We start from the raw sequence: 16,158 nt of genomic DNA on the forward strand, positions 1-16,158 counted from the left end.
AATTGTAGGCTTGTTGTGTTATTTTAAAGCGAGGTTTGGGGTTTTGCTTCTTTTTCTGTAAGGTAATTGCAAGTTGGCCACTGTCATTTTAGCTAATGGGTTGTTTTTCTTCCCTTTGCCACACAGAGAGCAGAATGTCTGTGGAATGAATCAGGATTTGACTGGACAAGGAATGGGGAAGATATTGAACCCAATTAGCTCCAGCAGCCCTGCCCATCAGGCCATGTGCAGTGGGAACCCAGGTCAGGATATGACCATCAGTAGCAATATAAATTTTGCCATAAATGGCCCAAAAGAACAAATGGGCATGCCAGCAGGCAGGTTTGGTGGTTCAGGGGGAATGAACCATGTGTCGAGCATACAAGCATCCACTCCTCAGGGTAGTAACTATGCACTAAAAATGAATAGCCCCTCACAAAGTAGCCCTGGCATGAACCCAGGGCAGCCAAACTCTATGCTTTCCCCAAGGCATCGTGTGAGCCCTGGAGTGGCAGGAAGTCCTCGCATCCCACCCAGTCAGTTCTCCCCTGCAGGGAGCTTACATTCACCCGTGGGAGTCTGCAGCAGCACAGGAAATAGCCATAACTACACCAACAGTTCCCTGAACGCACTTCAGGCCCTCAGCGAGGGCCATGGCGTTTCTCTGGGTTCGTCGTTGGCTTCACCTGACCTAAAAATGGGAAATTTACAAAATTCCCCTGTGAATATGAATCCTCCCCAGCTAAGCAAGATGGGAAGCCTGGACTCTAAAGACTGCTTTGGACTATATGGGGAGCAATCAGAAGGTACAACTGGACAAACAGAGAGCAACTGCCATTCAGGAGAACAGAAAGATAATAGCGATAACAGCATGCCACCAGTTGTCAGTGGCGAGAGACCTGATGGACAGAATAAACTGCATGATGGAAAAAGCCAGACAAAGCTCTTGCAATTGCTGACCACCAAATCAGATCAGATGGAGCCTTCGCCATTGTCCAGTACCATGGGAGATGTTAGCAAGGACTCCACGGGAGGGTTGCCTGGGTCTAGTTCGGCACATGGAACCTCGCTCAAGGAGAAGCATAAAATTTTGCACAGACTATTGCAGGACAGTAGTTCTCCTGTAGATTTGGCCAAGCTCACAGCAGAGGCCACAGGGAAAGAACTAAGCCAGGAGTCCAGTAGCACAGCTCCTGGTTCAGACCTGACTGTTAAACAGGAGCCAGCGAGTCCTAAGAAGAATAATAATGCACTACTTCGCTACTTGCTAGATAAAGATGATACTAAAGATATTGGTTTACCAGACATACCCCCAAAACTGGAGCGGTTGGACAGTAAGACAGACCCTTCTGGTAGCACAAAGTTAATACCTATGAGAACCGAAAAAGAAGAGATAAGCTTTGAGCCTAACGAACAGGTAAGCAAATCTTTGCATTATGTGTGAAATGTTCTAAACCTGCATTCCTGCCATCTGACATCCTGTGAGAGTAATTTCTTGACACTCTAGTAGGCTGTTACCTGTCTTTTGAAATCCAGTCTTCACCCAGTTTCCCAGTTGGTGTTACTAAGTTGTGATAATCACTCTGTCTAAAAGAACAGAATCTTCCTGGAAGGAGATGGATTACGGAGGGACTGAACACTGGGGAACCTTTCCCAGATGGTAGTCAGAGAAGGAGAAAATACTTTGATTAATGCTCTCTTACTGACAGCTTTTCCTATAGGCTGTTGTTGAATTGCTGTGGGTTAGATGGGCTCCTGACCTAGGCTAAAATAGCAACTACACTTCTCCAGGGGAAGACAGGTCCATGCTCAAGGACGGGAGTTGTTTCAAAGAATCAATACCAACTTTGTTACTGATCTTTGTGCCGTGCTTGATCTGCAAATTAAAATTAAGGCAAATCAACTCCCATGGGTTTTCTGCTAATTAGGGGTTTTGTTGTTATTTTTTTCTTTTTTACTTAAAAGCATTTTATATTCAACCCTAAGTTCCCATGGATGATTAATTGTTAAGTGCAGAGATCATTTCTCCCTGTGCAAGGTTATCTATATTGAATTTTACATTCAGAATTTCTTTGTGTTCTGTGTGACTTCTTGTTGCTCTGCTGCCCAGCTTACAAATAAGCTGTATGTTGTCAGGACCTGTGCTAAAAAGTGTTCTTTCACTGGCTTTCATGCAGAATTTACTTTCTAAAAGCAGATTCACATCACCCAGAATGCTCCAGTTTTCAGATCTTTGCAAGGAAAAGGGACGCAGCAAAAGCAATTTGCTACTTCAATATTACTGTTTATTTTATTTATAAAATGGGTAATTACAATATCAATTTTAGTTTAAGGCATTTTCTTTTCTAAGGGAGTTTATAACTAGCTGGAGTTAATGATCCTTAGCTTTGTCCTACACTATCAACTCTCCCAGCTGGTCATTAATCCCTAGACAGTGCCTTGTGCATTAAGCCTTAGTTTGTAAATCATAACCAGATCTTACACTGCAAATGATCATGACTCCCTCATTCACAGGCATATCCTTCACTTTTAAAATATTGTGTATTTTTAATGTGTGGACTGGGTTTAAACTTGTTTATTTCTGTGAATCTGTTGAAAGTCTATTACTGTGTATGTGTAAATACATCGGGTTTTATATTTTCTATTTTGTATTTTGAGACTGAGGAGGGATGGATAACATTTTCTTAGCCCTAGTCACAGTACTGGATTTTTTTTTTTTTTTTTTTTGCCCTTTCAGCAGTCTCAAACCAGTAGACAGTTCTTTCAACAGTGGTTATAACCACAAAACATAGAGGCCAAACATGCCACTACACTGTAGATGCAGCATTGTTAAAATCTCAGTTATCCAGGCATCTCCTAAGGTCACTTCACTACTTCTGTTTCAACAGAATTTGACAGCTATTGCCATTATGTAGGAGCAATTGTGGTTTTCAATTCTTCCCATGCTTTAGGGGGAAAACTGAGCCAAATTACACTAATTTCTACAGGGATTTATCCTCAACTGTGGATGTTGGTTTAGTTCTGAATGCAGCTGCTATTTAATAGTGCCTGTAGAGGGAGGACTCACGGTTTGTTAGGCTAGGAAAACACAGCTATCGAGAAATCCACAGCTAAACTGGCAAGAGTAAGCTATTGTAAAAATATCTAATAGATTTCAATTCCTAGTTCAGATCCTACGCACACAGAAGTCAATACTGGGTTGAAGGCAGGGGTCCTTCAGCTTTGGTAATTGCCGAAACAATTATGTCCATCTAAGTAGACCAAAATTATGACCTTCAGATGGTTTATTCCCCAAGAATTACGTTTCTAAAAGAACTGAAATTTCCTCTGTCATGATCTCTGTGGAGTAGACCGTGACTTAGCTTGTGGACCCATTTACAAAGAGCAGGTTTTGTCCCTTCTAGAAGTTAGTTCTCTAGTCCAAGGTAGTCCTAAGAACTCATTTTATCATTGATGGGAAAAATAGAAAAATACTTCAGGGTTGTTGTTTTTTTCTTATCCTCATGTGTGTCTGAAATAGGGAAAGTAAGATGTTCCCATTGACTAACTGTAGCCTAGGTCCTAGTTTAAACTAGTTGCCTTATTTTTTTATGACTAAAGATAGGCAAGTTGCATCTCACCCTAGGTGTAAACATGTAACTATAAGACTAACTTTAAAGAAAGAGACTTCAGTGTCTCCAAGCATTGCCAACCTCAAGCATTAAAAAATCAGGCCCCCAGTATTACGAACTTTATGTAAAGTGAATAGTCTATTCACTTTTTATTTTTAGGCTTCATGTTTCTGAGGTCAGAGGAGGGATTTGAGTGGTTTGGAGTATGGACTGTGGATGTATTGCCTTTTCTTACAATTTGAAGGTGGAGATTATCTCCCAGGAAAGAGGGAACAAGAGATGCAAGAAGGTCCAGGAGCTGAGGCTGTTCAGAAAGCCGCAAAGCACTGTCGGAGTTATGATGAAGTGGTAAGGGCTGAAGTGCTTAGGCTTCCTCAGCACTGAGTTAAGGAGAAGACAGCCCCACAGCTCTGATGGAAGGCTGCTGGATTATGACAGAAGCGCTTTTGTTGCTCCTGTTGGTTGTAAATAGTTTTAAAACCTGCTTAAAATGCAGTGAAACCTGGAGCTGAGTAAACAGAAGTCCAGCGTGGAGTAAGAGAGGAAGTGGTGGGGAATATAAAATAATGTAGGCGTTTATCTAGCTGAAGGCCGGGCCTTTAAACAAATAACCACTTTACCTCAATTATAAAATCGTGAAAATATTTAGCATCAAAAACTCTTCAGCTTTGGAAGATGGTCTCCCACAGGAAGTGCTCATTGCCTAAATTTAGATCAAAGCTGGAACTATTTAGTAAAAGACTAGAACACAGATTCTTGTGCTAAATTCTTACATCCTCCTGTGTCCTTCCCCCCTCCTTCTTCCGTATGTAAAAATTAGCCATGTGCTTGTTACCTATTTTGCAGGCTTATTTAAAACTTCTTTTCCCTGAGGAATGTTGTATTTTTAAGTAATTAGTCACTGAAGTGTGCAGTTTCTCTGGAAACTGCAGTGGAGTGACAGCAGAATGGCCTCTGCAAGGGGGATCAGGGTGCTGGGAGGCAGCAGAGCCATTACGTTTTGTCCTTTTACTTTTGGTCTGACTTTCTGAGCAGGAAATGCTTTGAAGTGCGCCACTGTACTAAAAATAGCCTTCTTCTAGGTAGTGTGTTTAAACATATACTTCTGCAGAGAGCAGCAACTGACAGGAAGCCTTTCTCAAATGGCAGAGAATATTTCCAGTGCCACCGTACCTTTTTCCCTTCCTTGGTGGGACAATGGTTATCAAGCTTTGTTGGGCTGATTGCTATTCCCGTTAAGGCAGCTGTGGGGGAGAGGATGAAAGAGAGACCTGCTCGGGAGGCCCAGCGGAGCTCTTCCTATAGCACCAACAGTAGTAGGACTGTTGCTATCAATCACCACAAGTGCTCATACTATTCTCCACTATTAAAAGGGAAGACAGTGGGAACATGAGTCCCGATTTGCCACAGATCTGTTTTGTAGGCTGTTCCCTCAGCAGTAAGCCTTGCCTTCTCCCACTCTCCCTGCCAGCCCACCAGCTACTGCAGGGCTGCGTGGTGGGAATTCATCCTGCACCTTCCTTCCCTGTGCACCGCTGCTTCTGCTGCCCCTCAAAAACCTCCATTGTGCTTCTGGCTGCAGCCATCTTATGGTGATGCTGGTTGGGAGCTGCCCATGTAGTGGTCAGCAGATGGCCAAATATGACAAGGACCAGCTAACAGCTCAGGGGAAGGAGAGTGAAAGTGTAGGGGGATGTCAGAGAAATATCATGCACTGAACAATGTCAGGTATTACCTTGCTAAAGAAACATTTTGTTTAGTCATTGTTTTGCACTGCAAAACTCTTCTGTAAAATTGGGTACGGAATATTATATTCAAATTACAGATGAAGAAACCAAGATGTAGAAATATGAAGTAGATTATTTTCTGTGAAAAAACTTCGCATAGTGTGGAATAAAATCCTTCTAAGTGTGCTCTCCTCTTTTTCAACCAGTAGACAGTATAGACAGCCTGTTTGACGGGGGCTTTGCAATGCCACAGTCACCACCAGTGCTGCCCCAGAAGTCCTCTTAAGCATGTATCTTTTTGTCCTAAAGCTCAGAAATTGTTTGAGTATTCCTCACACACTATCAACTCTGGTGTCCTCTTGCTTTATGTGGAAACCAGTATCTTCCCCATACTAACATACTCTCTTTACACACACCACTCATCTTCCAAAAACCTATTTCCTGATGTTCAAACTCCATTAAATTCATGAAGGCCATTGGCTTCTTCTTGAAATTCTATCAAAACCTTAAAATGGGGATTCAATTTTCTGAATCTCTTTCAATTAGAATTCTGTTTCCAAAAGTTAATTGTAGATTAGCCTGATAATATTACAGGATTTATAGCCAATTTCATGTTTATTGCAGTTACCAGGGATAAAAGACTTTATGAATGCCCCCTCTGATTTACATTTTTCTTCTTCTTATAATCCTTTAATTTATTGCCAGTTTGGAGCAGGAATTTGATTATGTTTTATGGTCAGATGCTTAGCCATGCTAGAGAGGTAACTAATAAACTTGGGGTTTATATAAGGCTAGGTATAGTTTCAAGTTGTGCCCCCACCAAAAGACATCCTGTTGTAAGGAAGAAGTCCCAGGTGCTGCTGTCACACTTGGTTTTAAAGGAAATGTATACATGTATGAAGTTTGGAATACAGGGTCTTAGTGCAAGCCATGGGCATTCCCTGTGTTGGAAGAGATCTCCAGAGAGTTTAAGATCTTATCCAGTCCTTTACAATCCATGGAAGCTAGACTTTAACATAGCAACTTTTGTAAACCAAACTTCATGTTGAGGAGTAACTGCTTTTCAGTAGAGCTGAAAAAACTCTGTAAGCAATTAACACTTTAATCTGCCTTTCTCTACATGACAAATAAGTACTTTGAAAGCAGGTACTTTTGAAATGCAAAAATATTACTAAGCATAATTTGTCTTATGTTTTCTGGCACTTGGTGTCCAAGTTCTATGGAGATTGTTGTAATTGCATTGCTCAGAGATAGTGAAAATATGTGCATGAGAACTTTCTTGTGATGACTGGCACTTTATCAGGCATATTTTATTTTTATAATCCATGGCAAATAATTGTTTTACAGGGAGGTTAAGGTGTGCCTTCTGTTTGCAAAAAGTGCAATTTAGACCATTAACAAAATAAATACAGAATATAAAGAAAAGAAATATGCCATTAAAGTAACCAAGTAAATATTTTAATGCTAGTTTCTGCATATGGTGCCATTTTAGGGTGAGTCTGGAAAGACTTAGGCTAACATCATACCTTGGTGTTAATTTTAAATCCATTTTTGAGCTTTTGCAGCAGTTGAGAACCATCATCAAAAAATAAAGAAGAAATACTTGAGATTGATTATGTTAAGCAAAAAGAGGGAAGGTTATGTACTGTGTTATAATACATCTGTTGTATTTGGCCTTTCTTTGCCACCTCCTGGGGGGAATTAAAAGCATCTTAGGGAGTGCAGTCTTCTGACACATTTGGATCAATATGTTCTTCTCCAGCTTTATTTTGGGTTTGTGTTCTGGTTGGGGTTGTTTTTTTTTTACATCTAATGTTTAAACAAAGAATTGCAATAGCCAGAATGTTTAAAAAAAAAAAAATAAAAGAAATAAAAGACAAAAAATCCTGCAGAAAACCACACAAAAATAACCCTGCAACATATAATGCTTTTGTCTGCTGTTGTCTCAAATATGTTTAATCATGTCTTAATTCCCCCAAACAGCACAGAATCATCAGTCTATAATTTTTGATACTCTTTTGAGTCTCTGCTCCTGACTTCTGCAGTGTTCTTGTACCAGATCTCCCAGTGCTGAAAATGTGGCTCCTATAAAAATTGTTCATTACTGTCTCTCAGAGAGAGTGTCTTCTTGAATCTGTTTACCGCCTGTCCACACAATGATTTAGGTTTCTTATCATCACATTTGATGGCTCTGCCTTTTCTGTTGGTGTGCTGTGTCCATCCAGCTGCATGTAAGTGCCTGAAGGCAGCAAGTCAGCAGGGGGATTTGTCAAGAGTAGGTAATGTTGGACCAACCCATTTTCCTTTTGCAAGAGAGTAGCAGGATTTCTGTAGTAAGAGAAACAGCGTATGCTATGTGTCTTGTTTTGAGTAAGTCTCTTTGGCCCTCTTACACATGGTATTCTTGTAAGCAGGTTAGAAATGTTGGTTAAGATGAAACTGTTGTGAGCAGTTAGGAAACTTTGGAAATCCTTATAGTTATTGAAGGATAATTATTGAAGGATTCACTGTCAGAATGGAGGTGCTGCAGGACCTAGTGCAGGCTGGATGTAGTTCTGGGCAGCGTGATCTAGTTGAAGATATCCCTGCTCATTGCAGGGGGGTTGGACTAGATGGTCTTTGAAGGTCCCTTCCAACCCAAACTATTCTGTGATCTACAGCTGCTCAGTATTCTAGTTAACCTAAATGACCTGATGGGAGAATAGAGTGTATGATCTGTAAAGCTGCATGTGATACTTGAGTGCCTGCAAATGGATAGGACATTTTCAGAGCCGTGTCTAGGGATCATACTGAGTGCAAGGTGAGTGAGAGTCAGTAATGTCATGTAATTAAAAAAAAAACACGGTGTACTGTGATTATGTCATCCGAGCGTACTATGTGTAAATATTCCGCTTTACTCAGCAGTTGTAAGGCTTTATCTTAAGTCCTGTTATGGACACAGCACTTCAGCAAAAGTGTGGGTCAATTGAAGACGGTCCACAGGAAAAACAAGAGTAATGAGAGGTTTAGAAAACAGGTTATATGCTGACGAGATTTCAAGAAGTTTAGATTGCGTATTAACTTCAGCTTAAAACCCAAAAAGGCATTTGTTTTAAATACAGAAAAGGTTAGAAAAAGAAAGGGGAACACAATTTGTTCTCCAAATTCAAAATGTAACTGGGAGGAAGGGCCTAAATTTCAGTGAGGGAGTTTTTGCCTTGACATAAATGAAAAAAAAAACACTTGAATTATTGGGATAGCAATCCCCTGGGGAAGCTGTGGATTTTCTGTAACTGGATGTCTTTAACAAGCAGCTATATGGCTATATGAACTTCTGTAGGCAGTGACATACACTGATTTTTGCCTTGAGGCTTTGAATTTCTTCCAGCCCTCTGATTCTGTGATTTTCTACCATTTTGCCAATAACACCAGCCTCCAGATAGCCCACATGCTGCCTTTTAGCATAGTAAACTCCTTCCTCTTTTGCACTGTGCGTTCTGATCTGTAAGACTAGGTGATGTGGAAGGACTAAAGAGTAATACTGTGTTTGTCTGCAGTCAGTCATCCAAAAAAAGGTATGTAGAGATGTAACCTTGAGGCATCTTGGCTACCTTTGAATAAAATAGCTGGGCATCCCCAGGAGCAGGTTAGCTGTGGCAGCAGGAGTTTAGCACAGACTAATGTGCAGTGCTTCCTAGCAAGGCTGAGAGAGCCTCAGTAGGTAGGTTAAAGCCATCTCAGGTATCTCTACGTTATCCTGTGATCTGCGGTGTAAGCTTGCTCTCAATAAGTAACAAGGACAGAAAAACACAGGAAGAATTGTATTTCAGTTGTGTGCATGTTTGTGGTGTCCTCAGTTTCCCATCCTTTATGGCTGCCTGCTCATTCTCTGCCTCTCTTCCATCATTGCACATTTATTAATGCAGACATTGATTTTGAGTGTGTTTTTTATTATAAATACTGTCATGAAATGTTTGCTGTGTAACCTGGTGGTAACTAAGACTGGACTCCCTGTTGGTACTTATTACCCAAAAGAGTTTTATCCCATTAAAGATTTAGGATTGGAGAATATGTTTGTGGAATTTCCAGATTTCAGTCAGAAAAAGATTCTGAGGGCTTATAGAAAAACAATCTGACAAAAAAAAAAAAAAAAGAAGAGGAGGTGAAAATCAGCATTTTAAAGGAAAACATGCAGGTCAGTGTTTAGTGTAGGATGAACTTAATTGTTTCCTTATCTTTACTTCATGATAGTCTTCTACCAAGTTGAATATAACTAGATTTCTCTCTTCTTTTTTTTTCTTACCATAGGGAAGTTATTTTCAATGATTTGGGAAGTCGTAAGCAAAATAAATTCCTAAGTTACTAGTTGACAGGTTGTAATTTATAGAATTTCATTTAAATGTCTATTTCTTGCCAGTTAACCCATATAGAGTTATTCAGTGTTAAGGCTTTGAATATAACAAAGAAAATGTGTATGGAGAATTGTTTTAGCTATGGAGCAACTTTTCCATCATATGCTTTTAATCAAGTCATAAAGAGACTAGAAATACAGTGGTGCTGAAAGGAATATTGGGTATACCTACATAAACCCCAATTTCATCACTGTTGGATCTTTGTCCCTACCAAATTAGCCCTGCTGTCTGCACTGATCACAGAGTGCATAGGACCATCTCCCCTTTGCCCAAAGGATACAGATCATACAGATTTGTATAACCTGATGCTAGGGTGTCAGGAAAGGGGTGCCAGTGCCACACCGCACTTCCCTAATGCAAGGCAGATGAGCCCTGGGGAGCCTACACAGTCCCTTTTCAACAACTTTGTGAGCTGCCTCACAATCAGGCTTTTTGCAGGAAGCCTTCAAAGCCAGTGCAGGTGTAATGGTTGCGGGCTGCCTGGCTCAGCACAAGCAGGATGCCAACAGCAAGCGAGCAGCGACATGTACTATGGGTCTGTGTTTTTTTAATTGCAGCCAGGCAGTGAACTGGATAACTTGGAGGAGATTCTGGATGACCTACAGAACAGCCAGTTACCGCAGCTTTTCCCAGATAGCCGCCCAGGCGCTCCAGCAGGCTCGGTTGACAAGCAAGCCATCATCAATGACCTCATGCAGCTCACCAGTGACAGCAGCCCCGGTGCGGCTGTGGCCACCCAGAAACCAGCAATGAGGATTTCACAGAGCAGTGAGTCCACCTTCCTCGCATGTGTCACCAAGCTTGTGAACCCCCAAAGCAGCGGTCGTGGTTGCCCATGGGTTGCCTGGGGAGGAACCGGGCAGCTCTTGGTCCTGGTCTGGTCTTGCGCGATGGCATAGCGCCATCTGCGGTCATCCCATTTCGTAACACACGGGGAGGTTATGTCTAATTCCCACAGCAGCACCCTGGAAGCCCTCTGAGGAGTGTTAAGGGGTACCCTCAAACTAAATGAAATGTCCCCTGCTGTGGTTATAGGTGGTGCTGCTGTTGCAAGAACATTGGCATGGAGAACATGTGCATTTAGATGCTGATCTCTTATTTCCAGCAGCTCTTTCAGTAAAAGGGAGAAGAGAGGCTTTTCTAAGTGTGAAGGAGACTCATCTTCTAACCCCACAAGATTAATAGAAAGACATATGATTAAGAGGAATGCCCAAATTTAATTTGAAAATGTGGCTTTTGAGTCACTTCAAACTGACAGTGTTTGTTAAGTTGATGAATTAACTTACAAATCAGTGTTGAAATGTTGGTCTACCACCATAGAATAATGGAAAGCAAGCAAAACAGTAGTCTTATCAGCTATGAATACTGAAGCATAAAAAGCCACTGCTTCATTTTTTTCTCCTGTTGGCTAGGATGGCAGCAGCTATTTACTTTCTTAAATGTATGCTGGTGTTTTTCTAATAAAACATAGGGCTTAGATAATATGTTTAGCAATTCTGTTGATATTAAAATAACACCATGCCACTTTCAAATGAACTCAAATTATTACTTAGCAATGTTTAAATAAATATTAATATTACTATTAATAACAAATATTAATGTTTAAATTCATATTTAAACCACTACAGATCCTTAAATTATCATTTGTTACCAGTGTTGCTCAGAGAGAGATGCTGTGATTTAATGTACTCATTTTTGTGAGTATGGGGGTTCTAACAGCAGCAGCACATAAGTCAAAAGGAAATCTCTGTACATCTGAAATATTTGGCATATTCTTTCTAAAGCAGTATTTCCTGGTTTCTTCCACTGTAGCCTTTTGGCTTTCCATAGTTAAGCCAGCTTTAAACCTGCTTTCAAAGCTATTGGCAGTACAGTAATAATGTGATCGTGAGAGTTGTCGTGGTGTGGTTAGCAGCAGTTCTGTAAAAGCAGCATCCTGTTTCCAGTGTAAATTAAAACACTAAAACTTTTTTCCTAAAGCTTAGTCTTGTGTCTGTGCCTAATTCCCCTTGCAAACTTCTGCCTTGTTTTCAGTAGAAGAGCATACAGAAAACAGGTGCACAGAAATTGTGAGTAGCTTTTCACATGCTCACAGAAAAGCAATGTAAAATGAATGTCACATCAGACATAATTCCAAAAGAGGTTTAAGGAGGGGTGTTGTTTTTTTTTTCCTGAAGAAATAACCAGCTTTCATTGTATAGGTTTTACATGAAAAATGCATAAAATATTTTTATCTGTTAATATATAGAAGTATTTTTACATGTCCCATCCTGACCAAGAGAAGACCAACACATCTCATCAACTGTGTTGTTTGTTTTTGTGCTGCATTTCCAGCTTTCCTTTTGTAGGATCAGTGGATGCTGGCAAAAGAATACCCATATGATAATTTACTCATCTATGTGATTTTTTTTTTAAACTTCTGGGGCAAACTGTTCTGGAACTGTCACTGAAGCTCAGTTTTGGTTCAATCCTTAGACTTTATTATGCCACTCAGCTTGGGAAAGTAATTTTTTGTCTCCTAAGGTTTTTTTTGCTTGTTTCAACAGACATCCAAGACAAAATCTTAATTTTATGGTTAGGTGTATGTGATGTGATATATTTCCTATATATGCATATAAGCAAATTCTCCAGGCAGAGAACTTACATTAAAAATAAATAAATATTTTTATTTACACTACAAGAACAGTGAGTTCTTGTAGTCTGGTTTTATAAAATTAGAAGAAAAGTCAGTGATGTTTGTAGCAAGATGTGTCTGTACTTTTTAACAAGCTTAGTGAACCTCATCGAGGTTATCAATTTTGAAAGTATTGGAACTTTGATCTAAAATGAGAGAATTTCTTTTAACTTCTTTGTAATGTGGTGAATATGTAAAGGATGCTATTATATCAGACACTCTCCTAGATGAAGCTATCAGGAAGTATTGCAAATAATCATTTCACAAAAAAAATCTTAATTTACTTGTATGTACCTTGTTGGTGTGATTTGGAAATGGAATTATAGGTACAAGGTCAGGGTTTGATTCATGTTTGAGAACTAATTGTGCACATAGGGGGTGCTTTCATACATTGGAACATTGCCCAAAGACCGCAGAGCGAGATGCTTGCCACTCATGGTCTGAAGCTCACTGTTCTGAGACACTGTGCAGTTTTCTTCGTAGAGGCTGATTTTAAGAGCACGAAACACTTCAAGAGAAGAAAATAGTCACATAAAGGTGACAGTAGCCATCATGTATGGTTCTGTTTACCAGAATATTATGGTGGCACAGCTCTAATTCCGTACCACTTCCTTGTGATTGCTGAATCATTGAAGTATTTATTTTTATTTAAAAAAAATGTAAAAAAAAAAAAAAAAGAGGGAGATGCAGAAATAGGGTTACAGGATCCAATATAGATTCAATCTGTCCTTAAATTTGATAACTTCTTCAGGGGCACATCTTATGCTGGAAAACTTCAAAATAGAGATATTTCCTAACACTCTGCTGCAGGATGACATCTGCATGCAATTACAGTCCTACTAGGTATGAGATTAGCTGGCACTAGTATGCATATCACATAATGGTATATTTTGCTGTCCTGGCTCTTCTGTCAGTTAAATTGCATCATTTAAAGTTTTAAAAATCTATGTTTTGTCTGGTTTAGTGTCAGAATGTTCCATTTTGAAATTTACATAAAAATGTCAAGGGATGTTTCTCAGACAGATATAGAGTGGGTAAATCATCCAGCATTAAATAGCTCAACCTAAGAGCTTCAAGTGTGTTTGGGTTCTTTTTTTCTTTAACAAGTTTCCATTCTTGTAACTTTGCTTTTTTTCTTTGCTCCTCCTGTCTAACTTTTAATAACCCACGAGCAGGGCAACTGGGCAGGTTATTACCAAACCAGAACTTACCACTTGACATCACACTGCAGAATCCAACAGGTGCAGGAACTTTCCCACCCATAAGAACGAGCAGCCCCTATTCAGTGATACCTCAGCCGGGACTGATGGGCAGGAATGAAGGGATGATAGGGAATCAAGGAACTTTAGGCAACAGCAGCACAGGTAAGATGACTTTCCTTTTTTTTTCAAATATACTTGAGTAACAGCGTATAGCATGCTTAACTTAATGTTATATATTGGGGTTATATAATGTTATAAATTGGGGTTATTACAAGTGCAGGTTATTCTAAGTACTTTCCAAAAAGTCTGGGGAAAAATCATGGGTTGTTATGTACTGGCATATTATTTTGAATTTCTGTTTCTGCATATTTTTGGTCCTGCTCTTTATGCACTGCTTTCCACCTACCTGAAATCTTCTAGATGAAACAGCATATTGGCAATTATAGTTGGTTCCCATCAATGTTCCAGATTCATCTGAGGCTTACATAACTAAAAATCCAATCTTTCTGCCTCAGAAAAGCAAATAAAAGAACCACTTGTCTCTAGAGGTAGTTCTTTGAAAACAAAATTATGTGCAATACAGTTGCCCTTATGATGTGTATCTCCACAGGCCTTGGTTTTGTCCTTTATTTATTAGCCTTAATTTTCATGTTAAATTAAAGAAATGCTAATATTTTCATCATTTTTTGAAACGTAAACTTTTTGGGAGCCATCAGATGTTACAGTGTTATTACAACTTGTCATGGAGTATGCCTGATCTGCGGTGCATTGATTTCTTCATGTTACCCTAATACTGTACAAAGGGTACCACAGGGGATTTCACAAAAGAAGTCTGGCTGATTGACTTACTTCAACGAGTGCATAGTCTGAGTCTGTCCAAGTGTGCAACAACTGCAAAGAACTGAGTGAATAAATGGGTGTTTTTAAGTCCTTTCAGATGGCTGTTCACTGTGAACATTTTATGTTTAGCTTTCATCAGTCTTAAAAAAGACGTGCTGCCAGACACTGAAATATCCTATTTAAGCAGTTTAGAGGTCAACTTGTAGTCTTTCAAGTGCCCTATTACTTTCATGTTCTGTATACATATTAGAGGATGTTATTCATCTTATGTATACAAGTTAGAGTATTATCTGTGTTCCTGCCATTTGCTGTAGCACACGACATATTTCATCTGATAGAGTGCATACACAAATAGAACAAACCTGAGGATGTAACACTGAAGCAAATTTTGTACAGCAGCTGAAAAAAACGACCCTCTTCAGAGAGTTTTTTCTCCTTGATCATTTGTCACCAAATAATTGAACTGATGAGTAATAATTGTTGTGTGGCCTTTAGTATTGATTTAAGGATGTTGCAAAATGCAACTGAGGAGATTGGTAGTCCAATCTGAAATCAGTGTGTTATCTGCTGTCTTAACTGTATAAAATTGAAATGTTTAAATACTGTGAATGTAAGTCTTTTTGACTTGCATTGATAGTTTTGGGGGGTTTTGTGTTAGGGTTTGGTTGGGGTTTTTTGGCTACTGTCAGAATATAGTACTCTATATATTCCAAGTGTAAATAAACTGTATCAGCTGTTTACAGTAGATGTAGGAGGACTTCCCCTAAAATAACGGTAATGAACTTCAGCATCTATCGGAAAGTTCCTGTGAGTAATTTCACTGCACTGTATATTGGTTCAAGATTGTCTGGGTGAGCCTTGAAGCCAAGAAGTCTAGGTCCTGAATGAAAGGACTCACCAAAAGATGTTTGCAGAATGCGAATTAAAAATTCAATCCTCCTAATTTGTAAGTGTGTGTAGCGATAACATGTTGTTACTCAATTCTTCATTCTCACTTAGCGCTTGGAAAGTAAAGCATTGACAGACACATCAGCAAACGTGATTCATTTCCTGAGGAAGGAAGTTAGGCTTATCCACACACCCTCAGCACCTGTTGCAGACTGCATGTGGGAACACTTACTCTGAACAGCGTTTCGGAAATGATAAAAGGATCTTCCTCTTGTAAAATGTATAATAATCTCCAGTCCCTTGACTAAGCAGCATAAGGCATCATTCTATAGTGTTGCACATCTGGACGGGCAGTGGTGGTACAATGTGCTTTGAGTGAAACTGCTACATTTTTGTTGCTAAAAATGCAGCTCATCAGGCAGTGGTAATGCTACAGTACTATGCTGCAATGTTCTGAACCATGTGCCGGCACCCAAGTTTTTTTGGCTTTTGTGCAGGAATGATCAGTGGCAATACCCCTCGGCCTGCCATGTCATCTGGAGATTGGGGAAGCCAGGCTCCTGCTGTGAGGGTAACCTGTGCGCCCACAGCTGGTGCCATGAATAGGCCAGTGCAAGCAGGCATGATCCGCAACCCCACGGCCAGCATCCCCTTGAGACCCAGCAACCAGCCTGGCCCAAGGCAAATGCTTCCATCTCAGGTCATGAATATGGGTATGTCAAGGCGTGTGTGGAGTTGGATTTTTTGGCATGCACTGGATTCTCAGAAGCAGAAAATAGAAAAATGAAAAAACAAACTAAAATCATTCAGTTATAGACTTGATGAGAACTGTATTCCACAGTGAAA

At 39.9% G+C, this 16,158-nt stretch overlaps 1 protein-coding gene across 10 annotated transcripts in view; it reads left to right on the plus strand.

Moving 5' to 3' along the window:
- The window catches only part of NCOA2 (nuclear receptor coactivator 2), a 193,816-nt gene that overhangs the window by 152,685 nt on the left and 24,973 nt on the right, over window positions 1–16,158 (plus strand). For all 10 annotated transcript variants that reach the window (XM_061448305.1, XM_061448306.1, XM_061448304.1 and 7 more), the window contains 4 exons: window positions 127–1,396; window positions 10,266–10,475; window positions 13,536–13,746; window positions 15,810–16,025. In XM_061448305.1, coding sequence (XP_061304289.1) covers window positions 127–1,396; window positions 10,266–10,475; window positions 13,536–13,746; window positions 15,810–16,025 — 1,907 coding nt within the window. The remainder of the gene's footprint in view (window positions 1–126; window positions 1,397–10,265; window positions 10,476–13,535; window positions 13,747–15,809; window positions 16,026–16,158) is intronic.

The sequence above is a fragment of the Pezoporus flaviventris genome, unplaced genomic scaffold (assembly GCF_033815535.1).
Source record: "Pezoporus flaviventris isolate CSIRO_AGI_PZ_B2104156 unplaced genomic scaffold, CSIRO_AGI_Pfla_v1 ptg000007l, whole genome shotgun sequence".
NCBI lineage: Eukaryota > Metazoa > Chordata > Aves > Psittaciformes > Psittacidae > Pezoporus > Pezoporus flaviventris.